At 40.4% G+C, this 27,039-nt stretch overlaps 1 protein-coding gene and 1 long non-coding RNA gene across 5 annotated transcripts; one reads left to right on the top strand and one right to left on the bottom strand.

The window, feature by feature from the left end:
• Nucleotides 1–444: 444 nt before the first annotated feature.
• Nucleotides 445–8,409, bottom strand: LOC137132653 (uncharacterized). Its single transcript, XR_010915165.1, has 3 exons — nt 8,135–8,409; nt 1,211–1,320; nt 445–814 (listed from the first exon to the last, which is right to left on the bottom strand). It is a non-coding gene; the product is annotated as an uncharacterized lncRNA (long non-coding RNA).
• A 753-nt stretch (nt 8,410–9,162) lies between these two features.
• LOC137132651 (CD209 antigen-like protein C) lies at nt 9,163–27,039 on the top strand. Of its 4 annotated transcripts, none has more exons than XM_067515463.1 (7): nt 9,163–9,588; nt 9,703–9,804; nt 10,398–11,273; nt 11,633–11,772; nt 12,451–12,554; nt 16,594–16,743; nt 26,573–26,966. In XM_067515463.1, exons 1-6 carry the CDS (start codon nt 9,519–9,521, stop codon nt 16,736–16,738), a joined length of 1,437 nt encoding a protein of 478 aa, XP_067371564.1. In that variant the 5' UTR covers nt 9,163–9,518; the 3' UTR covers nt 16,739–16,743; nt 26,573–26,966. The 4 variants fall into 4 exon arrangements, 3 of the variants coding, with proteins under 3 accessions (XP_067371564.1, XP_067371563.1, XP_067371565.1); XM_067515462.1 differs by lacking the exon at nt 26,573–26,966 and adding an exon at nt 16,864–17,129 and having other exon boundaries at nt 9,164–9,588; XM_067515464.1 differs by lacking the exons at nt 9,163–9,588; nt 9,703–9,804; nt 10,398–11,273; ... (1 more) ...; nt 12,451–12,554; nt 16,594–16,743 and adding exons at nt 22,210–23,174; nt 23,977–24,141; nt 24,820–24,984; ... (1 more) ...; nt 25,817–25,920; nt 26,301–26,453 and having other exon boundaries at nt 26,573–27,039.

Below are 27,039 nucleotides of genomic sequence, written 5' to 3'. Positions count from 1 at the left end.
TTCCCTTTTCTCATGAGACAGAGCTACTCACTGTGCGGCATACATCATTGGAAAACAACACTACAGATTATCTGCTAAGGCATGGCTGCCATCTTCTTTCCTTTCGATGATCTGGCTCAGATCCTACACAGATTGGAGCATTGTCCGGGTAGCACAGGATGACAGCTTCTCAACCTGAGAGAAGCCATTTTTGATTTGTGATGCCTTTGTGCTGTGGGTTGAAGTTTTTGAAGGTCAAACAGCAAAAAAACTATTGCAAGAGGGTTCAGATCAGTCTGAACAAGAACACGTTCATGTACAAATTATTTATAAAAGTTCACGACTTCCTTGGATATAGACCAAACCCCAAAGGTGTTGCAGTGGGGGGGAATAAACCCTGGTCATAAACTGGTCAAAACCAGTCTCATAACCTTGTGTCACAGACAAAATCAGCCCCCTGTGGTTTTATCGCACATAGTAGAATGTTCCAACAAAACCTCGCACCTCTCTAGACATAACACATCTTTATTAAGTTATACAGCCATGTGGTTAGTCATAAAGGCAGATTACATATTACATAATCTTTGGTATAAACTCAATTAAATTGTCGTTAAACATCAACAAGATCTCCACAACAAATACCTTTCTAAAAGCAAGGATACATGATGTACACTAGCACTGAGCCATTTTCTCACAAATCCAGTGCAGAGAAGCATCACATGACAGATCATTCCAGTTATTTTTAGTTTTCTTTTGAGTTCGGATGTGGGCACAGTCTTCCTCACCCCACATTGTGTCTCCAATACCATTGTCAGGCTGTTTTGTTTCCCAGTACCTAAAAAGAAAAAGAATCAAACTTTAGGCAAAACACGCAAAGACCAAGGTCAGCAGATGGATTAAAGCTGGGGACCTTCTAGTTGTGAGGTAGCACCGCCAACCACACCACCACCATGCTGCTTCTTTCTAGAAATATTTGTGAACATTTTTCACAAGTCATAGGACCTAAAATCTGTTTTTTGAATCTGGGTTTTATTCCTACATTGGGGTAGTTTCATTGCCTTGTAGTTTTAAATGAACTGAATGGTTGATCAAAGTCTTAATTGAGCTGAATATTCTATGATTCACTCTAATGTTAAGTTATTATTCAGAATTCTTTCAGTAAAGTGTTAAGTCAACAGTTTGCTAATGTCAGAGGCTTTAATATGTGCTAAAAAACACATTAGGGTCAAACCTCTGAGTCAGTAAGGCTCCATCAATCCATTTCCAGGTGCCTTCCTCTTCCCTGTCAGTCAAACCAATCCACCACCAGGTGCCTAGTGCGGTGAAGTTAGAGAGGAATATCTGTATAAATGCAAATAAATAAATAAGTAATATTACATTTAAAGTAATAATGTTTGCATTTACTGTATTTATACTGAAAAAAAGGAAATACTTCTATTTCTCTATAGCTCTTCATAACTTTCACTGATAAGCACCATATGCCACATGCAATGCACACTCTGGAGCACTGAATATCCACCTGTGAGCGACTGTGTTGGTGCAGCAATCAAGTAGTTACAAAATTTAAGTTTAACATAAGTGATGCTGTGATTTCATTAGCAATAGAGTAGAACTATGAGTGATCAACTGGAGGATACAGAATGGTCAGAGACCCAGAAAATGCTGTTTGGTGGCAACTGGACCTGCTATTTAGTTTTGTACAACTCTTCCTTTTTTATGATCATTTGGGGCATTGATGCTGTTCTGTTCATTGTCATCCCACATGTGGCTCGAGTATCTTAGAAACTTTTGAAGAATTTTAAATAAACGCCGCATCCCTGAACATTTCAAACCCAGCAACACACTGTGGCTAAAAGAGGTCCACCCCAAAGACAAAACACCCAGACATAAGCAGAGCAATGTGATATACGCAATCCAAAGCAGCAAGATATGTACAGATTTGTACATTGGAGAAACTAAGTAGATGCTTCCCTGGTACATGGCACAACACGGTAGAGCCAACGCCTCAGGACAAGATCCCAAAGTCCATATGCATCACTCCTTTGAAGAGTGCATATACATGCACTTATATAACCAGTTCACTTCCACCTTCAGCTTTCTCGGGTATCATGTTATGCAGATCTCACCTGGTTACCAGAAATCTGTGTATACATGCAGCAGAAGAGTAATTGATTTCTCTTCCACCTCTGACTTATTTTTAAAGACAAACTCAAAGATATAGTGAGAAACAATGCTGCTCTCTGACCTCTCTTTCTCAAGCCAAACATCCTGACCCCCTTGTCCAGAGGGGTTGGTGTTCTGGGCCTATGTACATAAGTGGATTAATGATCTCACCCTTCAGGGAGATGATTAGAAACCTGGTTACACATATACATAGCAATGACATTGAATTAATTCAGTAAAAATCTGTGTGTGGAAATCCGGTTTCCCCAATCCACTACCCTCTTTTTGAAAACCAGCTATCCTGTTTACGTGACAGTTAAGAAACCAGCTTATGTATACGAAGATTGAATTGTGCCAACTGAACTTCTTTCTTCTTGATTGGAAACCTTTTGCTACTCATCCAAGCTGTTGCTTCATTCTGCTTAGAATAACCTTATGCTAAGCATAATTTTAACCTTTAATTTGTTAATTTAAAGTCCTGAAACAGCAAACTACTACTAACTAAGGGAAAAATAAGTTGATTTTAAATTTCATGGCATCAACACATCTCAAAAAAGTTGGGACAAGGCCATGTTTACCACTGTGTGGCATCCCCTCTTCTTTTTATAACAGTCTGCAAACATCTGTGAACTGAGGAGATAAGTTTAGGAATGGGAATGTTGTCCCACTCTTGTCTAATACAGGCTTTTAATTGCTTAACTGTCTTTGGTCTCCTTTGTCGCATCTTCCTTTTTATGATGCGCCAAATGTTTTCTATGGGTAAAAGATCTGGACTGCAGGCTGGCCATTCAATACCTGGATCCTTCTTCTACACAGCCATGATGTAACTGATGCAGTATGTGGTCTGGCATTGTCATGTTGGAAAATGCAAGGTCTTCCCTGAAAGAGACGACTTCTGGATGGGAGCATATGTTGTTCTAGAACTGGGATGTACCTTTCAGCATTGATGGTGCCTTTCCAGATGTGTAAGCTGCCCATGCAACCCCATACCATCAGAGATGCAGGCTTCTGAGCTGAGCGCTGATAACAACTTGGGTTGTCCTTGTCCTCTTTAGTCCGGATGACATGGCGTCCCAATTTTCCAAAAAGAACTTCAAATTTTGATTCGTCTGACCACAGAACAGTTTTCCACTTTGCCACAGTCCATTTTAAATGAGCCTTGGCCCAGAGAAAATGCCTGCGATTCTGGATCATGTTTAGATATGGCTTCTTTTTCGACCTAAAGAGTTTTAGCCGGCAATAGCAAATGGCACGGTGGATTGTGTTCACCAACAATGTTTTCTGGAAGTATTCCTGAGCCCATGTTGTGATTTCCGTTCCAGTAGTATTCCTGTATGTGATGCAGTGCCGTCTAAGGGCCCGAAGATCACGGGAATCCAATATGGTTTTCCGGCCTTGACCCTTACGCACAGATATTGTTCGATTCTCCAAATTGTTGGATGATATTATGCACTGTAATGATGATAACTTCAAACTCTTTGCAATTTTTCTCTGAGAAACTTCTGATATTGCTCCCATATTTTTCGCCGCAGTATTGGGGGAAGTGGTGATCCTCTGACCATCTTGACTTCTGAGAGACACTGCCACTCTGAGAGGCTTTTTTAATACCCAGTCATGTTGCCAATTGACCTAATAAGGTGCAAATTGGTCCTCCAGCTGTTCCTTATATGCACATTTAACTTTTCCGGCCTCTTATTGCTACCTGTCCCAACTTTTTTGGAATGTGTAGCTCTCATGAAATCCAAAATGAGCCAATAATTTGGCAAGGCATTTCAGAATTTCATACTTTCAAGATTTGATATGTTATCTATATTCTACTGTGAAAAAAAATATACGTTTATGAGATTTGTAAATTACTGCATTTCTTTTATATTCTCAATTTGTACAGTGTGCCAACCTTTTTGGAATCGGGTTTGTAATAATAAATCCTTCTCCAGCTGTGGCCGGGACGTGTGGGGGAGGAGGAGGGCAAAAAGGAACAATGGACAATAAGCGTCTTTAGTTTCTCTTGCGACAATCTTCTTTAACAAATACCTACACGGCAAGACAGTACAGAAGCACATTCTGGTAAACCCCTTATGTGTTACGTGATAGAGCCATAAAGCTATGTCTGTCTTCTCCAAGAATTAGAATGAGACGGTGCCTACAGCCCGTTAAGTGCTGGTGACCTCTGACACCAGAAGAAAGAAGAGAGAACACCACAGAAGATTGGTCATAATGTTTATTAGTTAGCATAGTTTGTTTTGTTGTTTTATAAGTTTATAGGTTACTTGGCAATTGTTTCCAATATTAAGTTAGTAATTGTTTCTAATATTGGAACACAATCAGGGCCCGGTCATTATGTATGAGCCAACCAGGGTTCCTTCGATTTACCTAGTTTTTGTAAAAATAATGTTTTTACGACAACTACAACTAGACAACTGACATAATAAATGACATCATCCGTATGCTTATAATCAATCCAACCTCACAACACAAACCCAGTAAACCCTGGTTGGCTCATGCATACAGCTATTAGAGATTTGTGTTCAGCTATTAAAGTTGAGAGAAAGAACGGTCTACAAGATTCAAAGATTCAAAAATTCAAAGTGTTTAGTGTCATATGCACAGACAGAAAGCATGTTTCCCTGCACAATGAAATTCTTACTTTTCCGTCGACTCTAAATGTCATACAGTAAGTGAAATGGAACGAATAGGACGAAAAATAGAAATCAAATAAAATAAAAAATAAGAGCAAAAAAATAAGAGAAATAAGGCAATACAAAGTGAGGTAATGCAGTTCTGAAAAAATGAGTGTGCAAATGCAAAATGTGATTCAACGTAAACAGTTGTGTCCATGTAAACAGTTATGTTCATGGTTGCAAACTCCTATCAGCTGTTCAGGAGTCTGATGGCAGAGGCGAAGAAAGAGTTCTTCAGTCTTGAGGTTCTGCATTTCACACTTCTGTACCTCCGTCCTGAGGGTAGAAGTGTGAACAGTCTGTGCTGGGGGTGAGAGGGGTCTCTGAGTATGGAAGCAGCTCTCCCGTGGTAGATGCTCTGCAGAGAGGGCAGTGGAGTCCTGGTGATCTTCTGTACAAGGTGGTGTGGACCGCAACAAGATAGAAGAGAAAGGTCCAGTGTGTTGCTGTGGAGGCACACGGTTTCTTATTGGGTTCAGTGGAATTGAGTTGTGAACGTGTTTGTGAAATTAGTATTTGCAAACGTGTACTGTAGAATTATGTTCAGTGTTTGTCATACAACGATCTCTGGAGTGGATAATTGTTGGACCATCGGATACGAGTAAGATCACCTCTACATAAGCCAAACTACCTAAATATAGTCACCCGTCTGTCAAAGGCTGCCAATGATGGTAAACCACTGCCTTGTCCCTGGGGGTAGACCGAGTCCTTTGGTTTAATCTTCAGATCGACTAAAGGCTCTCCTCCTCCTCCAATGGCTAGCTTCTCAGATCCCACCAGCATAGGAACTCCATCAAAATAGCCAAAATTTGTGGAATTGCATGTGTGGAATCTCCCGTCCCTCTGCTGTATTACAGATGGAGAAAGCACCTTTAACACACTGCAACATATGTTTTCTTTCCTATACAATTATTATATTAATTCATTATTTAAATTTGATACTCTCCAAAATCAAAGAGCATAAAAGCCAGCAGTACTGTAATTTGTTGGAAAGTTTATTTAAACACGTATTATATTTTTGGAATTCAAACTTATTCACGATCTTTGCTCAAACGTGTAGCTTTCCAATAATAGCACTGGAATGAGAAATATATGTTCATTTTGTAGTGCTCTTCCTGTCCTTCTTGATTTAGAGGCCTGACTGTGTTTGATTCTGTTTATCAGGACAGGTCTTTGCATTTAGCTTTCAATCTCTTCTGCGCTCCAACAGTGGACACTATATTTAGTTAGAGTAAATACTACACTTAACAAATTTAAGCTCCTTCTAATGTGCTTGAATAATTCCATCTTCATACTTTGATTTCAGTAACGATCAAGGGCAAAAATCAAACTTTTACTTTTCTAAATACATTTTATATCTAATCTAATCACATGAATTTCTCATGTGACATGTGAACATCAGCGGTAGAAATAAGCCAAACATTACCAGCTGCAACATTAATGACCATACTAATGCATCAAAATACAAAAGTATCACTTTCACTAATGTGAAATAAGCTAATGTGTAAAAATTGTGGCCATTTAAACTTAATTTATTTACAACTGTTATCAGAGACAACGAACAATCCTCAAAATGTTTCCATTTTTTAATAATATTAATATTTTAATAATATGGCATCAGTATTGCATTGCTTAGAGTAACATGCACAATCAGACCAAAAAAAGGGAAGATATGAAAAATTAAACTTTACACCAAAAATGAGGAAAAGGCCCCAGTGGCCCCTCATTTTGACACATTTAGCAAAGTCAGCAACAAATCTCCTTAAACTTCCTGTAAAGGCTCTATACTGTGCTCCACTGCTACTGAGGAGCCTCATTACACTTCTTTTTCTAGGACCCCTGGTTAACCACTGTTTGTTTGATGCTTTTTAAACTGGGCATACGAGGAAAATCCACTTAATGTGCTGTAGGAGTAAAAGTGTAAGATTGTGGTGGAGATATTTAGAATATGGAACTTAAATCATGTGCATCAATTTATTTTAAAGTTTGGGGGAAAACATCTGACCCGGCTAAATAGTAAGTAGTATTACATTATATGAATTCATGTGCTTTCAGATTATAACTTAGAATATCAACCTGACTGAGCCTCTCCAGAACTGTTATACCAAACTGTCTTCACTGACTGAAGAGAGAGATCAGCTGAATGCCAGACTCAATAAAACAGCAGAGGAACTGAACAGGCTTCAGAGTGAGTAGGTGTAGGCCTTTAATGTTTTCAAGGATTGAGACATGCTTCCCCTCTGAGAGTTGCCCCCTTACTGTGGTGGACTCCCCCAAGTCATGGACAGTCTCTCTCACTTTTTAAGTTGTACTACCTCCCATTGCAATCCCATCCCAATTCCATTCAGAGCTTTGGAAGCTAGGTCTAGGAACATGGAATTTCACCTTTCTGTCAGGGAAGTGAACTGGAGTTGTTGTGAGAGGATGAGTGATACCAACTAGATATAGTGGGGCTTACCTCTACACATAGCACTGTCTCTGGAACCAAACTTCTCGAGAGTAGTTGGACTCATTTCTTTTTTTGGAGTTGCCCAGAGTGAGAGGTGTGAGGCAAATCAGGGGATACTCAAGTCCCCGGCTGTGTAATGTAGTAACATGTTCTTTTAGAAAGTCAGATATTATTCCACAAAAAGTCTTTGGTATCTTGTGTCTGGGACAGTAAGTGTAGCGTACGGTTCTTTCTCACCAGTTTCTGTGCTGTGGAAACCAGTGTGAGGATCCACTTATTCTACACATTAATAGTCTTTTAAATCTATGCTCTGTCACGTTTAGGTTAAGGGAGGACCCAAGTGAAGAGACTATAAGAGGGATTGCAAATAACGAGGGGATTTATTGACAGATGTAAATAGTTTACAGAAGTTGCTCCTAACAGGAGGATACCAGGAACCGGCTACAGAATAAAGAAAACTCAAACTAACCAAAGGGACCAGAACATGAGGGGAATTAACTTAACAGATAGTAAGATAGTAACTTAGGACAACAGGCTCAAAAAACAAATAAGACTCGGATAAACATAAAATCTAATAACAGGTAAGTACACGGAGGGGGACTAAGGAAAACTGATAACCAGAGGGAAACCAGATAAATAAGGCACAGAAAAACAAAAATCACTACACAGGAAAACAACGAGAAGTCTAAGGAAACAAACAGATAAACTAAATTAACAAGACACGGAAAAACAAAACAGCAAGCAGGCACATCACCAAAATTCAGACCAAAGGGGAAAGGTGCACAGGGTCCCAAAAACAAAAGTCCAGGAGATACAAGAGTCCCGAATGCAAGAGTCCATGAAATACACTAACAGCTTTTACCTAGAGTCCAGAGCCTGAGGGGTTGGTTAGGGTAATAATGATGACAATGACAGCGGTGACCACGACGAAGACAGTAACCACGATGGCAGAGACCACATTAACAATGACGAGGATCTGGCAGGGGAGTGAAGGGAAGACTGAACTTAAATAGAGGGTGGAACAGGTGCAAACAATGAGGGACAACGAGGGCAAAGCTGGGGAAAAGAACCAAGGACAGGAAGTAAGGAGAAGGGGCCACAAAATAAAAGTCCAGGGACAAGAAGTGCAACAAGACCCTGACATGCTCAGTACACAGCTATTTAAATTGGCATTCACCCTTCAGCAGTTAATGGACAGTTTATCAGTATTGTCTTTTTTTATTGATGTCCTTGACATTTGATTTTTGCTTGTTTTAATTGCCCTTTTATCCTTTGTATCCTTTTGACTTGTACATTTTTGATGTTTAATATTTGTATCTGTTTGTGAAGCACTTTAGTGCACATTTCAAATGTGCTATATAAATAAATTTTATTATTATGTTTTTTAACAAATCAGTGATGTTCAGTATCATTGGTTGGTTAATTTGAGTCTGACACCATCTGTGAAGCTTCTTAAACTCATATTTACTTCACTGAGAATATTGCAGAACATTCTGCTGTTCTTACTGTTACTTCCTCAGTGACTGTAATACAGCAGTATCTGTCTTAACTGTTTTGGATGGAGGCCATCTCTCCTAATCAAACCGGGTTTTGACCAAAAAGGTTTCCCACAGTCTGTGTAAGCTAAGATAAGACTTTGTTGATCCCACAATGGGGAAATTCCAGTGTTCCAGCAGTAAAAAGAAAAGAACCAGATATCACTCCACACATTAAGTCAAAGATATTTCCCCTCACCTAAACAAATAGAGCACAAAAAAGTTTCACAACAGACACATGAGTTTTTCCCATAATAACCGTACACATTACAAAAAAGTGACTCCCATTTGTGTCTCACTGTATTGGTGTGTTGTACAGTCTGATAGCTGAGGGGAGGAACGACCTGCGATAGCGCTTTTTCATACACTGGAGGTGTAACAATCTTGTGCTGAAGCAGCTGCTCAGAGCCTCCACAGCGTGAATCAGGGGGTGGGAGGTGTTATACATGGTGGATGTCAGTTTGAGCAATATATTCTGTCTGCCACCTCCTCTCATCCATATTGTCCTAAACTCCTCGTTATAATTCAGTCCTATGTGGCTGTAGGGACGTGTGTCTTAAAATGCTGCTCCGTAAAGATTTGGCCCTCAAAATGATTAATTTCCTCTTAAGCTCAGCTTCCTCAAAAACTGAAACCAACTTTCTACATTGATATTTTACTGCAGTCTGTGCTGCAGAGATGAGCTTCTAGTAAGAGCTGACCACCTTATCAATGGAGGAAATACAAATGAATTTTAAATTTGACAGGTCTTTTCTTTCAAGATGGAAAACAACTCAGACAGGTAAGAATGTTCAGTCAGACATAGATGCTTACAGACTGAGTGGGAATAAATCTGATATTATCTGGTCTTACTATGAAACCATTGACTGTATTCACTGGTCTTTTCTCTGTTCAGATCTTTGGAGCTCAGAGAGGAGAATTTATAGAGCTGTGGTTTTCTGTCTGGGGCTGCTGAGTGTTTTCCTGTTGACTGGACTCTTCATCTTCAATCTCCACTGTGAGTCTGGTTTTCATAAATTAACATTTAATTTGTTCTTATAAGGAGCATTATGCTACTCTGAATGATATAAGACTATAAAGTTCAAGCTTAATATGTTTTTTGTGTTAAATCTGGAGAAATGTGTTTTGAGACAATTGTACAAACAACACTAAATAAAATACACAAAGCTAAAATACAAATACACACAAGTTAAATTCTAACATTTAGTCCTAAACATTCAAATATCACTGTTTATTAATATTGTTACCTATTGCTTTAGTTTTTCTTTTTTAAATTTTAAAACTTTTATAAAAAAAATTAAAATTGCTTTTTAAAATGTAAAATTACAACATTAATTAAACAGACAAAGCTAAAATGCATGTAGCTATTCAGGTTTTGTCATACATTTCATTGTTTGATGAAATGTGATTTGTTTGATGTTTCATGAGACTAATAAAACACTAAGGAACATGTTTACAAGTGTAAACTAGAAATAATCTATGGAACATAGGAAGCATTAGTTCACTGTAGCCATGGAGGAAAAAAATAGGAAATAAGGTGAATTGTATTATATGATGCTTGTCATTCACACATTCTTTATTATCTTTTAGACCATAACACAGTAAACAGTGGGAAAGCTATGAAGGCCAACATGAATAAGAGTCTCCAGGACAGCAGGAACAATATGTCTTCCCTGACTGAAGAGAGAGACCAGCTGAATGCTAAACTGTCTTCCCTGACTGAAGAGAGACGACGACTGACTGCTAGAATTAATTTCCTGACTGCAGAGAGAGGCCAGCTAAATTCCAGAGTGTCTTCCCTGACTTCAGAGAGTAACTGGCTGAATTCTAGTCTGTCTTCCCTGACTGCAGAGAGAGACCAGCTAAATTCCACATTGTCTTCCCTGACTGCAGAGAAAGACCAGCTGAATTCCACATTGTCTTCCCTGACTGCAGAGAGAGACCGGCTGAATTCTAGTCTGTCTTCCCTGACTGCAGAGAAGGACCAGCTAAATTCCAGAGTGTCTTCCCTGAGTGCAGAGACAGACCGGCTGAATTCTAGTCTGTCTTCCCTGACTGCAGAGAAGGACCAGCTAAATTCCAGAGTGTCTTCCCTGAGTGCAGAGAGAGACCGGCTGAATTCTAGTCTGTCTTCCCTGACTGCAGAGAAGGACCAGCTAAATTCCAGAGTGTCTTCCCTGACTGCAGAGAGAGACCGGCTGAATTCTAGTCTGTCTTCCCTGACTGCAGAGAAAGACAGACTGAATGCCCAAATATCTAACGTAACTAAAGAAAAGGATCAGCTGAATGCTACACTGTCTTCTCTGACTGAAGAGAGAAGCCATCTGAATGCCAAAATATCTTCCCTAACTGAAGAGATGTGCCAGCTAGATGCCCAAATATCTAACGTAACTAAAGAAAAGGATCAGCTGAAATCCAGACTCATTGAAATGACTAAAGACCGAGACAGACTTGAGAATTTGACCAGTGAGTGTGGACAGTAAGGGACAAGGCACATGACAGTTTATCTGCTGTAAAGCACTTTGGAGCTTTAAAACTCCTGGTGGTTTTTAAAGCTCTATATAAATAAAGATTGAATTCAACTGTATTTTCCATATTAGATTCAAGTCCATTTAGAAAAACTTATGTTTGCACAAACAATGTTTGTGTAAGTTAATAAACTAATGTTAACATGTTGAGGTCATGTTTCTGTGATTCTAACCACGAGTCAGACACTAAAAACACCTCTGTGCCACATTTGCATGTTTTACCTCACACTGTCTTTTTTTGGCAACAGATGGAGTTTGTCTTGACTGACTTCTATTGTCTGCTGTCTTATGTTACAGGGAAAACTTCTGTGGGATGGACAAAATTCAACTGGTCCTTTTATTTTCTCTCCACTGAGTCTGGTTCGTGGACAAAGGCCAGAGAGGACTGCCAGAATAAAGGAGCAGATCTGGTGATCATAAACAGTGCAGAAGAACAGGTACAGCATGTGTGTGTGTCCATGTGTGTGTGGCTGAACAAGGAATGAGGACTGATTAAAGGACATAAAGGGCCATTTCTGCAGAACCACCTACAAGCACGTTAGCACGACTAAGACTAGTGGGAAATGGGTAATTTAAAGTTGACATTGTCTTTGTAGGGAGGAGGTCAGAATGAGTTCCCCCCATGATCTTTACCACTCTGGTTTCCTCCTCCCATGTTTGCTTAACTGGTGACTCTAAATTTCCTGTAGGTGTGAATATGAGTGTGAATCCTTGTCTGTCTGTGTCTCTCACTGTGTTGGACCAGAGACAGACTGGAGACCAAGACAGTTACTGTCTTGTTTTTGTGCCTAATTCTAGTTATAGTCAAAAGGTTTCATTTCTAGCTTCTAAGTTGTTGTTCTTGGCAATGAGCCAATTTAATAATTGTAATTTTATATTAGGAAGATATTTTAGCATTTGATTGTTCTCTGAATCCATCATAACATAAATGGAATAACTCCAACTTTTTAGCTTATGTGGTTGTTGTGGATCTCAATTTGTTATCTGTTACGTTTACACTAGTTTATATTTTAAAAGTGTGTGTAATCTGTCTCTGCCCTAACACACATGTGAAGGTGTAATGTGGTTAAAACTAGAACATAAAAACTGTGGAATTCTGTCTCTGTATTGAACAGGAATTTCTCTCTGGATTCACCAATCAGTCAGCATGGATCGGTTTAACTGACATAGCTGAAGAGGGAACCTGGAAATGGATCGATGGATCTCCACTGACTTTTACGTAAGACAGAAATGTGCTTCACCTTCTTTAATCCAAATATCTCTGTAAATGTATTGTAACGGCCTGGCTAGTGGGTTGGTTTGGGGGCTGGCTCAGTGAGCCCCAGGGAATTATGGGTAATAGCCATGTTAATAGTTCTATGCGTTTAAAGTGTTTAATGTGCATTATTTGTGTTAAGATTAGTGTTATTAGGTGTGTTCAGATGTTCTGGTTTTGTTATACGTGATGTATGTGTTGGCTGGCACCGTGAGGGAAAGTGCTGTGTATAGGAGTAGCCTTCACGGTGACCAGCCACTTTTTGTGTGTTCAAAAATAAAGCCCAGCTATATCTATTGCTAGAGGTAACTGTAAAAAGACAATATCTGTCTTAGCATTAGTTCCTGTTAAACAGCTTGAGACACTTGGAGTCATGCGGTGTATGGGGCACAAGTGCTCTCCCTTCTTCCTGCCATTTTGACAAGTTGCTCTTGCATTAGCCTGCTAGCACCCATGCTAGCTGATTAGCTAGTTAGCTAAGTCAGTTAGGGTTAGCCTTAGTTTCCGCTTCGCCGCCTCCCACAGTTGCTCCCATAAGCCGTGAGGCGCTACATTGGTGTCAGAAGTGGGATTCCACCGTCTAGTAGACTTCGTCATGGAGCGAAGCATAGGCGAATTAGAGCGTGCAGTCCTAGAGAGCAGCGTGCTGCTGGAGCACCTCAAGCAGGGGGCTTGGCGAAAGACTGGTGAGTTGCACCGACCTGATGGCACCAGGGTGCCACGGTCTACACATCGTTACCCCAACCACGAGAGACAGGAACTGTTACCCTTGACGCCGGTCAAGCTACCGCGCTACAATGGCCTGACCCCCCTGGAACCTTACCTCGCCCAGGTTGATTTGGCTGCTCTCCACGGGGGATGGAGTGGCGAGGAAACGGCTACTCATCTGGCCCTGGCCCTGGAGGGTCCTGTCTTGCAAGTGCTCGCCGACCTACTCCCAGAGGATCGTCGGGAGCTCCGAGCCATCACTGGTGCTCTCAAACGGCGCTTCGGGTATAGGACCGCTGTTGAGCAGAGCAGAGAACAGCTAGCTGGACGCTACAGACAAGATGGAGAGAGCGTAGGGGCCTTCGCCACTGACGTGCCGCTCTACACCCAGCCCATCTACCCCACCTTCCCAGCTGCAGCCCGAGAGGAACTAAGTCTCCACTCCTTTCTGCGGGGGCTAGCACAGGAGCGGCTTTGCCAACATGTCCGCCTGGCCATGCCCCAATCACTGGATGAGGCCCTGAAGGAAGCTGAGTGTGCGGAGGAGGTGCTGGGGGCTGGGTCAGCACCAGGCCGGTCCCTGTCCAGGCACAGACCAGTCAGGGCAGCCAGCTGGGAGGTCGCTGGTGAGAGCTTGGAGGGAGAGGGGACCAGTCGGGCCCAGCAAGCTGTCACACAGCGACGGTCAAGGGACGACCGCTGTCACCGCTGCAGGGAGCCGGGGCATTTTGCCGCTGCGTGGTCTACCTGGACGACCTGCTGGTGCACGTCAAGGGTTTCGAGAATGCCATCAGCAACCTCTCAGGAGTCTTCACGGCCATACGTCAGGCTGGACTGCGGCTTAACCCAGCAAAATGCCACTCGCTGGCCAGAGAGACTCAGTTCCTGGGGCACATGGTCAGCGAGCGTGGGGTGACCAAGGACCAGGCAAAGGTGGCCCTAATTAAGGAGTGGCCCCAGCCGACCACCACGAGTGAGCTGAGGAGTTTCCTTCGCCTAGCTTCCTACTACAGGAGGTTTGTGAAAGACTTTGCCACCATCGCCAGTCCCCTCCACCGAGTGACTGAGAAAGGCCGGCGGTTCGAGTGGTCGGAGGCCTGCTCGGTGGCTTTCCAGCAGTTGAAGACAGCCCTCTCAGAGGCTCCTGTCCTGGCATACCCCGACCCCCAGCAGCCGTTCGTTGTGGATACAGATGCCAGTGAAGTGGGAATCGGAGCGGTGCTCTCCCAAGGGGGAGAGACAGGAGAAAGAGTGGTGGCCTACTACAGCTGTCTGAGTCGGGCTGAACGCAACTACTGTCACTAGGTGAGAACTGTTGGCGGTGGTCTTGGCTGTACGACACTTCAGACCATATCTTACATTTACATTTACATTTAGTCATTTAGCAGACGCTTTTATCCAAAGCGACTTACAAGTGAGGTACAAGGGAAGCAAAAATCTAAGTCAAGGAGAAAACATCAAAGCAAAGTCCTATTCACGAGATACAAGTGCAAGAGAGCAGAAAGTTTTTTTTTTTTTAAAGATTTAAGTGCATAGGAAGATGCGGAAGAGTTCAGTTTTCAGCAGTTTTTTGAATATTGGGAGAGAATCAGCTGAGCGTGCAGCGTTTGGTAGCTCGTTCCACCATCGTGGGATCACTGCGCTGAACAGTTTTGCTTGGTGTCTTCTATGCGGTGCTGGGACCACCAGACGTCGTTCGTTGGCAGACCGCAGCGGGCGAGAAGGATTGTAGACTTGAATGAGTGAGTTGAGGTAAGCCCTGTAAGCAAGAGACAGAGCTTTGAACCTGATGCGAGCAGCAACAGGAAGCCAGTGTAGAGATCTAAAAAGTGGTGTGACATGGGTCTTTTTTGGCTGATTAAAAATTAGGCGAGCTGCCGCATTTTGGATCATCTGCAAGGGTTTGATTGTGGATATCGGTAACCCCATCAACAAAGCGTTGCAGTAATCAAGACGAGATGTGACCAGCGCCTGTACAATGAGTTGGGTTGTATATTCCGTGATGTAGGGTATGATCTTCCTGATGTTATAAAGAGCAAATCTGCAAGCCCTAGAGACTGAGGAGATGTGGTCCTTAAAGCTCAGTTGGTCGTCGATGATGACCCCCAGAATTAGTGGGGACAATCACTGTAGATCCAATGTTGATGCTGATGTTGTGTTGCATCAAAGGTCTGGCTGGGAAGACAAGGACGTCGGTCTTAGAGAGGTTGAGTTGAAGGTGTCTCTCACTCATCCAGGCTGAGATGTCTGAGAGACAGGCAGAAATGCGCGATGAGACAGTGGCGTCGTCCGGTGGAAAGGACAGGAAGAGCTGTGTGTCATCAGCGTAGCAGTGATAGGAAAGACCATGTGAGTGAATGATGGCACCATGAAGTATAGATAGAAAAGAGGAGAGGACCAAGAACTGAGCCCTGCGGCACACCGGTAGAGAGGCTATGAGAGTGAGAAAGATGCCCCCGCCAGGATACCTTGAAGCTTCGTCCTGATAGGTAAGAACAAAGCCAGTCTAGAGCTGATCCAGAGATGCCCAAGTCAGAGAGTGTGGACAAGAGTATCTGATGGTTCACAGTGTCAAAGGCTGATGATAGATCAAGTAGAATTAAGACAGATGATTGACCTGTGGCTTTTGCAGCTCGAAGATATTCCACAACAGTCAGGAGTGCCGTTTCCGTGGAGTGACCCCTCTTGAAGCCAGACTGGTTGACATCGAGGAGGTTATTCTTGGAAAGGAAGTCTGAGAGTTGGTTGAAGACTGCTCGTTCCTTTGTCTTGGCCAGAAAAGGAAGGAGGGAGACAGATCTGTAGTTCTCCACTACAGAGGGATCAAGAGAAGGCTTCTTGAGCAGTGGGGTAATCAAGGCCTGCTTGAAAGAGGTTGGAAAACTCCCTGTTTTGAGAGATGTGTTGATGACTGATATCTTCTTGACACCAGATTCACCTTGAGGACCCACCCAGCGCTGAAACAAAGAGGTTTCTAGAAAGAGCTCATAAAGGCCTTCATGGTTTTACGGAGGAACAAAAATGACAGAAATAGAAGCTGACAACCTTTTCACACTGTTTGACCTGCACAGTGTCAGAGTTAGGATTTGGCTCTGAACACCACTGACTGGAGACTCTCAGAGCTGCTAGAATGACTGCTGACACACTTCCTGTCTGTTTCAGTACTGTTGGCTCTGACTGCACCACTGCTGTCATAACATTTAATAAGTTATCAACATAGAGACCATCAAGAGTCTTTTTATTTCAGATATTCACAATTTCACAATTGTTTTTGTTTTGTTCATTCACCTCTTAGGAACTGGAATCGGGGAGAACCTAATGATGGGGTTGGGTATTCAGCTGGTGGAGAGGACTGTGCAGAAATAGTTCCAGAAGGTCACAAGTGGAATGATCTGCCATGTGGACATTCTCTGCAATGGATCTGTGAGAAAAACATCTAACACTGGTAAATGTTTTGACATCATACATATGGAAATGTTTCATATAAAACATGAATATGCTCTGTCAAGGCCTGTGTGTTTTTGTGCTTTGCTTATTATTGTTGTAACTCTGTCTCCCTCTGTAGGTGGCTGCTTATCCTCCCTGTCATTGTCTCACCCTGGACTGATGCTGTGGATGGATGCACAGCTGTCTGCACTTGCTGCTGATTAGTATGAACCTTTTTAATCCTGCCTCAAAGTGCACTCTGTGTCTGTGCGTCTTTGGAATTCTCCCTCACACTGAGGCCTTTTGTTGTATTTTGTGTTAATGTTCCTCTCTGAGGTGTTTTTAGTTTGAGCAGTCAGCCTTTGTTTTCTCCGATTGTCCTAATTAAACTTAATTTACTTCCTTTCCTCAGCCTGTGTGTGTTTGTGTGCTCATTCTGCTTTTGGGTCGAGGTCTGACTTACAGTAATATATCTTGTCCCTGTGCACCACCTGTTTCATTTACATACAAACATGTTCTCTGTTGAAAGATCATCTCATGCAAAGTAAAAACTCCATGAGAACAACACTTCTAGTTTTGTGATTTCTTCCACACTGGTGATACTCTGAATACATGGTAATGCCTAATAATACAACCCGGTAAACATGTCAGTCTGTCAATTAGAGGTCAAATATTTGGGAAATAAGATTTGTTTGTTTTTTTTGTTTTTTTTATAAACCTGGATTCATTTACTTGAACATATTCAGCTCAATCTGCCACATACAAAGGACTAAAATAGACAACACATTATTATTGTAGCATTATGACACAGGTCTTTAACATATATACAAACACAATAGACTAATCAGAAAATGCATTTCTGCATGTTTCCTCTGCAGGGAAAACTGCTTCATTTTAGATTTCTCTGTATATGGATATAAGTATATAAGTAGAATAGTAGCAAAATTATGTATATGTGTAATGTGAAAATTTATTCACTCAAAAAACTAACTGTAAATGTCTAATAATCTGAGAAAACACTTAGGTTATAAGAAAAATTGCTGGAAACTGCTGATTTTATCGGTGGAATTTTGCTACAGTTCTTCCGTCTGCAAGATTTGTGTGCGCGTAAACCGATTAGTGTGTATTGGAAGGTTTGTTAGCCCTCAGCTCGGGCTCCCAGGCTCAGCTCACAGTTTGCCTTACAGTCCACGCTCAGGCTTAGTGAAGAGCACATGAAGCTCCGAGGCCGGTCAGTAAAGCCAGTGCTGGACGGAGGAGCGCAGAGCCGCCTCCACAGTCCCTCAAGTGAGTCTCACCTTTACCTGTCTGTGAGTCACTGTGGTGTTTTGCTCTTGACTTTGTCCTGCTCAGCCAAACAGTGTTTCTAGTGTTTCTGTACTGTTAGCTACAGCAGATAACGTTAGCCGATGCAGGCAGGTCAACAGCTACAGCTAGTGTAGCTAACAGCTAACAAACAGTGGGAGCTAACTTTACACTAAAAGTGCTGTTCAGTGGGAACTGGACTGGTGCTTGAACAAGACTTTCAGAGGACAGAGGACACGTAATACATGTAATATGATTAAATTAGCTTTCTAGCCATTGCTGCACAGTAACAGTACTGCAATACACAACTATACATATCCATTATATTTTCATAGTATTTGTATGTGATAGGCACAGATACAAATACACCAATGTTAACCTTTCTGCATTTCAAAACTGGTTTACTGACTGGAGCTACAGTCAGTAAACCAGTTTTGAAATGCAGAAATTCCACCTGGGAAACAGCCTTTTTACATATATGTACAGACATGTATCATTCATTGTGTCCAAGAGGGACATGTGATCACGAGGCTACAGGCTAAAAAGACTTGTGTGTAGCTGGAGGGTTTGTTGACTTGTGTTTTTTTTTTTTTAATCAATGTATTAAGCTTTGGTTTGTGGATGCAGATTGCACCAAAATGTTTAACGAAAGTGATTTGTGTCCTGTTTGTAGTCGGTTCCTTCATGGGAAAGCTGATGCAGAAACTTGCTCACCCTGACATCGTCATCATGGAGGACGAATTACTGAGGCTGCGCACAACTGCACCTTATAAACTGGTGATAACCAACCAGGATACAACCAGCAACAGGTTAGACAGTATAGTACAGTACAGCCTGTAACTTGTCCAGTCACACACTTTAATGGTTTTGCCTGTGTGGTTTATCATATTTAACATGAAAGAATATTAAAGCACTGGCTTTAGGCTCTTTTATTGAATTCACATTCACACTGGTTCATACACACAGCTAATGCTGCCAGGGAGTTTGTTACGGCCCACCAGGGATGACCTTCTCCTCCAGGGTCACCTGACCTCAGTCCAGCTGTACAAGTGTATGAAGGCAGATGGTTAATGTCGTGGATAAAGCATCAGTCAGACAAAAAAGCAAAAAGACTCTAATACTCTCCCATCTTTCTCCTCCTTAGCAACAGTTCAGGGACAAACATCATCTCCTGTTCTGTTCTCCTCTTTCTTGCCAAAAATTCTATGCCCCTACTGTTTTCAACAGAGATGCTGGGAAATGTTTAATTCTGGGACAAACGGCAGGTTCTCCTGACCTGTTCCATTGTTACTGACGCACACACATTTCCCATGTACTGAAGAAACACCATATATAATAATACAAGTACTCCTTCATTTCTACATGTAATACAGTTTATATTATACATGAACTCTAATATGTAATGTCTAACCACTACAGTCCCTCCTCCTGTAGTAGACGAGACTACGTAACACTTCAAAGCAAACAAGTAAAACAGAAACAAGTTTACAGACCATAAACCTGCCTCATATTAGAATCAGACCATCATCCTGTCAGATTAATAACAGTCTGGGCCTTGTAAGCTAAATTACTAGTAGTTAATTAGAGTTAACAAATGTCATTGATAACAAAATGAAAAACAGATGGAAGGATTAAAAAATAATCACTTCAGAGTCTCAAAAGGCAACTCTCTCACCGTACAACAATCTCCTCAATTTTAACTATTCACAATTGTCAAAAAACTTCAATGCAAATGTGTCATTTCTTTAAATTACAGTTCAAGAAAGATAATTTCATTTGAATCAATAAAACCCCAATGAGGCCAGTTGTGGGGAAAAACATCTCCATGTGAACAATCACCACTGGTGGCTTGCAGAGATCCTGATTTCAAAACAAAAGCAGACATGAGAATCATAAAAACTCAGCAAGTAATGTAGATGCTCAGATCTAAACCAAAAATCTGTATTCATGTATGTATGTGAAATAAACATGTAGTCAGGGTATAAGTGAGTAAATAACAAGTGGATGACTGATTTCCATCTTATTTGTGTCACATGAACATGTAGTGTCAGAGTCCACTGTCCATCGATCAGCTCCCTCTGATGCTTCGCACTCTTCATCATCATCTTCTGTTCTCCTCCGCTCAATGGTTGAACAACAGTGGAATATCCCTCAATCCACTCTGTTCTGTCTGACTGACAATTAGGGATTCTGGCTTTCACAGCATCTGGTCAACTCATGAGTTCAAAGGATTATACTTAAACAGTGCTTGTCCTTTACACTGTCACACACAGCCTGACTTATATCCTATGTACAAAAGAGTGCATTGATTTAAAGCTCCCATAAAATTGAATGTCAGGCATCAAACTATTACAACATGTGTCATGTTAATGCAGTAAACAGTAAAATTCTAAGACACTTTTCCCCATTTTGACTGACAGTGTAGAGGGAAGCACCTGGAAAAGGACTGATGGAGCTTCACAGACTCAGAGTTTGGACTTAACTGTTTTTTGCAGCATAAACTGCCTCTGAAATGAGCCACCTGTTGAATGAAGCCAAACAGGGCACATGTATACAAGGTCTATGCAAGAATTATTATTATTATTATTATTTAGAGTCCAGTTAGTAATTTTGTTTTCATAAGTTATTTAAACTGATATACATCAACTTTATTGGGAGGTCTGAGAGCTTAGTTTTTCTATCATTTATATCAGACTACATTGTTTTGAAGAATCTAAAACAATATTACAGTAAGTACTGGCTAGTAAATGAGAGCATCGCTCATTTATTTCTAACATTGAATAAACAAGTGCTATTTCTATGCCTCACTCACATTAGAGCCCATTTTACATAAGAATTACACAAGTTACAATGTTTTTAAAAGCATCTTTCAAATGTTACAATAATCTTAAAAATACAGAAATACGTTTATTTTAAAATGTAAATTGCTAAAAGTTCAAAATCTCAAATAATCTACATATTGACAGCACACAAAAATAAATGATTCAAGTCACACACAAAATGACAAAAGATTTTTGTTCATCTGTTATCATGAATGTTAAACAACAGTGAGTGTTTGTTCAAATTGTGTGTTTGCTTGAATCTAACAGTGACATTTTGTGGCCACGTTAGTTATGACTCTTTCTCCAAATCCTCCTAAAGGTGCATCAGTGGTGGCAGAATGAATTTTACTTTGTTCTTCATTTATCTTCCTAGTGAATAAACTGAATAATTTATGAATAATTGTCTTCATTAAAGACGGATAAACAGTAACAACATGTTCTCATGTTTCACTTCTTTATAGCTGTGGTGTGTCTTCAAATAATGTTGCTTCCTCTGTTGGTACCTTTGTATCATTGGCTGTATTCACAGGTCTTTTCTCTGTTCAGGTACCAGGAGCTCAGAGAGGAGATTTCATGGAGCTGTTGTTCTCCAGGCTTTTGTCCTGTTGGCAATTATGTAACACATCACAACATTAGATGCAACTGCTCAATGTTGTGATGGACGGGGGTTCAGCATGTACAACCACATACACTGCAAGCTGTGATGACCCGTGTGGTTCGATACCCGTCTATCAGGGCTGACTCCTGTCCACTAAGTGGTATTAATGTTACCATGCACAGAGAATCTGACTATGTCATCTCCGGCCTTTGGACGCCATTAGTGTACAAACACAAGCATTTGCCTACATTGACAGGTTCATATGGAAAACTGTGTTTGCAGCAGTGTTTTCTGGGATTCTTTGTGTACTGTGGGTCTTGTACCTCACTGCTGTCACTCACTCATTTGAATGAGGCTGATATTTATACATGGTAAAACAAGACAAAACGTAACACTGCTAATCATAAATACAAAAACACACAAAGTAACATATAGTAACAAAATATTACCAGTATAACCCTAACTTTACTATGGTCTGTGACCATGAGATGGTGGGAGCTGCACCATTTAATAAACTCTTTTGGTAATAATGTGGTGTATCGACATATCTTCCTCTCTGTGTCAGAGCCTGAAAATAGCAGTGTTATCTTGAAATTGCAGTATGTGGTTGAAAGCATTTGTTCTTCACACATCTATTTTTATGCAATGTAGAGCTCACACTCCCCTGAGCAACACCAGTACTGATCAGGTTAGAAAACAGAAATACAAATTAATAATAAAATGATTTACACTCATCTGTCCTAATTAACTAACTTAAGTATTAGATAAGGTCGTATTGTATCAAATGCAGAATTAAAATCAATAAAAAGAAGGTGAGCATACGTAAGGATAAGACGAGTGAAGCTTTTTACAGAAAAAATGTCGGTGGTCTGGAATTGGTTTAGATCTTTTACGGATTTGACAGAGTCAGTAACTGCACATTGGAAACACACAGCTGCAAAGCTGAAGACACCTGCTGAAAGACACAGAGAAGAAGAAGAACAACCACAAGGGAATGAAGTAGAGTAATTAAGCATTTAAGTTGTGTCTACGTATGTACAAATCAATTGAGACATTCAAAGAAACAGTTGATTTAATTTAATTAAGTTTAAAATCTGCTCTGCTCTAATTTGGAAGACAAACAGGTTTATGGACATAAGTGCAGAGAGATGGATCAAACAGAGAACAATCGTGCTCTTCTCTTTGCCCAAGAGTTCAAATTCAGCAGAGACAGAAAGACTCAATAGAAATGTCTCACGTGAAGCAACACACACAGTGAAAGTCTGTTGTGTTTTTGTGGCTGGGTTGTCTTAATCACACATTCTCGTGTGTCTACTAATGAGAATTGCCCACTACCAAAACCACAAGGCCCATCTCTTCCTCTTAGTATCTGAAACCAAAGTGTCTTTATCATTTACATGTTCTGTGCTGCAAAGCTGACCAGAGCTCTGAGGCAGTTAACAAACCTGTGATCAATGGAGGAAATATATGTCAATGTTGAATATGACAAGTCTGTTTACTCAAGTCCTTCAACAAATCAGACAGGTAAGAATGTTTAATTAGTTGCTGAGTGGAGATTAAATCTGTTTTAATCATATGTTATTTCTGATCTAAGACTGTGTTTACTGGTCTTTTTCTGTTCAGGTCCCAGGAGCTCAGACAGGAGACTTTATAAAACTATTGGTCTCTGTCTGGGGCTGATGAGTGTTTTTCTGTTGGCTGGACTCATCGTCCTCGGTGTCCACTGTGAGTCTATGTTTTATAAGTTAATACCAGAGTCACTTTATGAGTTTCAGAATTATTGTCATATACTTTACAAATTTAACTTTTAAGGTTTCTTACTTATGTTTTTAAATTTCAAAGCTTTTATGGCATTTTTAAATGTAAGAATTTAATTATTTTTAGAGTAAGTAGATTTGACTAAAAAGACAAAGTTTAGCAGGAAAAGTGGATGTAGCTGTTCAGCACCAGACAAACAACTTCACCTTCACTTCTTCTGTAATAGTATATTAGCATTATGCCTGTATGCAAATGTGTTTTATTATTTCAATGTCATCAACAGCATTTCTACATCAATATAGTCAATAGGTATATTGCTATGTTTACAGAGTTGTACCATCACAACAGGCAAAACAGGCAAATGTCTGATGCCTCAACCAAAAATGAGGAAAAGGCCCCAGTGGTCCCTCATTTTGGCACATTTAGCAAAGTCAGCAACAAATCCCCTTAAGCTTCCTGTAAAGGCTGTATACTGTGCTACACTGCTACTGAGGAGCCTCATTACACTTCTTTGCCCAGGACCCCCTGGTTAACCACTGTTTTTAATGCTTTTTTAAACGGGGCATAAGAGGAAAATCCAATTATTGAACTGTAGGATTAAAAGTTTAGGATTGTGGTGAAGATTTTTAGCATATGGAACTTAAATGGGCATCAGTTCATTATAAAGATTTAAAGATTTAAAGATTATAGCAAAAGAAGAAGATAGCAAAGAATAAGACCTGGCTAAATAGTATGTGGTATTACATTATATGAATTCATGTGGTTTCAGATTATAACTCAGCACATGGTGCAGCTGCAGAACTCTCCAGCATCAAAACCAACCTGACTGAACTTCTCCAGGACAGTAAGAACAAAGTGTCTTCACTGACTGAAGAGAGAGACCAGCTGAAAGCCAGACTCAATAAAACAGCAGAGAAACTGAACAAGTGTCAGAGTGAGTGAGTGTGGGCAGTGAGGGACAGGACATTTGATCTTTTAAGGATTTAGACTTGTGAACTGTTCACTATATGTTTAGGATTAAGGACACGTTCACATTCTGTGAGCACATTAAAATGTTAAGATGTGAAGTAGCTTAAGTAGCTCCCAGCAGGACTCATGTGCTTAAAACTCGTAGATTTCACTTTAGTGTGTAACCTAACTGAACCGAGCACAGACGGGCTGATTGGTGGAGTTTATTGTTTATCAGTCTAGTTCTGTCAGTGACATAATGTATTAAAGTTGTTTTGTGAAAATTCTAAGAAAACACTGCTTTGTTCATGGTTTGCATATCCATAGTCCCAGATCTTCCATTTTCCCTTCTTTTCAAAGAAACTAGCTCTTATTATTACTGTATTATTGTTATTACAATTTTTTATTTTAGAAACAGACTATAAAACCCTATAATTTATCCCAGTGAAGATACAACTTTATGTCACTGTGAATGTTGCATTTCATATTAGAATGTGGGCTTACTTATCATATCATACACACAAAAACATACAGTTGTATTCATTCTGTATCTGAAAAAAACAAATAAACATAATTTCTTTTGACAATGTTATAGAAATACAACTAAGAATAAATCATTTAAATAGTAAGTAGTATTACATTATATGAATTCATGTGGTTTCAGATGATAACTCAGCACAACGTGCAGCTGCAGAACTTTCCACCATCAAAACCAACCTGACTGAGCTTCTCCAGGACATTAAGAACAAAGTGTCTTCACTGACTGAAGAGAGAGACCAGCTGAATACCAGACTCAATAAAACAACAGAGGAACTGAACAAGTGTCAGAGTGAGTGAGTGTGGGCAGTGAGGGACAGGACATTTGATCTTGTCAAGGATTTAGACTTGTGAACTGTTCACTATATGTTTAGGATTAAGGACACGTTCATATTCTGTGAGCACATTAAAATGTTAAGATGTGAAGACACTTAAAACTCCTCTGTTTGCATGTTTTGCTTCATACCATCTTTCTCTGGAAGTAGATGGAGTTGTGTCTTGATACATTTCTAATATCTATTGTTTTACGTTGCAGAGAAAACTTGTCCTGCAGGATGGATGATGTTCAGCTACTCCTGTTATTTCTTCTCCAATGACTCTGGTTCATGGACAAAAGGCAGAGAGGACTGCAGAAAGAGAGGAGCAGACCTGGTGGTCATTAACAGTGCTGAAGAACAGGTGCAGTGTGTCCAAACAAAGAATGATGAACATGATCAGGAATTTTTACATATCTTTTATTAAAGTGACAACATGTAAAGTGATAGTTTTGCATAAAAATGCTTTCTGAAATTCAGATGATGCTTTAATAGTTTCTTCTGCTAATTTCAGATGTAAAAATAATCATAATCATAATTAAATGAATCTGTACTTTATATTTTTAATACATTGTTGATGTTGCTGGCCAATCTAATAGTTATGCCACTATTATAATAAATGTGGATAATATGGACATGAGGAAGAAATATGAGCATGTGATTGCTTTCTGAATCCACTGTATCATGAATGGAAGTGTTTCAGCTTTTTTTGTGGATATGAATGTGTGTGTGCTGTGTCTTTGTGTCTCACTCCTGCTGGTTACAACTAAAATATAATTGCAGCGATTGTCTTTTGTTTCAATTGAACAGACATTCCTCTCTGCATTCACCAGAATGAGATCTTGGATTGGTTTGAGTGACAGAGATGAAGAGGGGACCTGGAGATGGATCGATGGAACTACACTGACTTTTAAGTAAGACGGAAATATGCTTCATTTTGTTTAAATCTAAATACATCTGGAAATGATGTGTGTTTGGTCCAATACAACTGAAACACGTGAGTGAAAAGAGACAAACAGATAAGACATTAAATAGAACATAGTAGGCATAAAAGGGAAATAAGAAATAAAAGCTCAAGTTAGCATTTGGCTCTGAACACCACTGACTGGAGACTCTCAGAGCTGCTAGAATGACTGCTGACACACTTCCTGTCTGTTTCAGTACTGTCGGCTCTGACTGCACCACTGCTGTCATAACATTTAATAAGTTATCAACATAGAGACCATCAAGAGTCTTTTTATGTCAGATATTCACAATTTCAGGATTTTTATTTTTTTGTTCATTGACTGGTTAGATACTGGGATGTGAAGCAGCCCGATAATCTTCTTAAATATTCGACTGATGGAGAAGACTGTGCAGAAATTAAAGTTCAACAAGGTCACAAGTGGAATGACGTGCCATGTGGATTATCTATGAAATGGATCTGTGAGAAAAAAGTGTAACACTGGTAAATGTTTTGACATCATACATATGGAAATGTTTCATATAAAACATGAATATGCTCTGTCAAGGCCTGTGTGTTTCTGTGCTTTGCTTATTATTGTTGTAACTCTGTCCCCTCTGTAGGTGGCTGCTCTTCCTCCCTGTCATTGTCTCACCCTGGACTGATGCTGTGGATGGATGCACAGCTGCCTGCACTTGCTGCTGATTAGTATGAACCTTCTTAAACCTGCCTCAGAGCAGACTCTGTCTGTGTTCTGTCAGCTCCCACAGTCCGAACTGTCTGGTTTATCCTCTTTCCTCTGCAGTACTCAGACCTGATCTGTTTACCCTCTGGTGTGCTCTGCCTTGTTTAGTTGACTTTCATATAGTACTGGACCCCTGAGTTTGTCAGCTTTATCCCTCATCCCTCCTTTTGTTGTATTTTGTATTAATATTTCTCTCTGTGAGGTGTTTTTAGTTTGAGCAGTCAGCCTTTGTTTTCTCCGATTGTCCTAATTAAACTTAATTTACTTCCTTACATCAGCCTGTGTGTGTTTGTGTGCTCATTCTCCTTCTGGGTCGAGGTCTGACTTGCAGTAATATATCTTGTC

This window comes from Channa argus, chromosome 9, assembly GCF_033026475.1.
Source record: "Channa argus isolate prfri chromosome 9, Channa argus male v1.0, whole genome shotgun sequence".
In the NCBI taxonomy this organism is placed as follows: Eukaryota; Metazoa; Chordata; class Actinopteri; order Anabantiformes; family Channidae; genus Channa; species Channa argus.
Note: the sequence above shows the minus strand (reverse complement) of the source record. Positions and strands in the feature narration are given on the sequence as shown.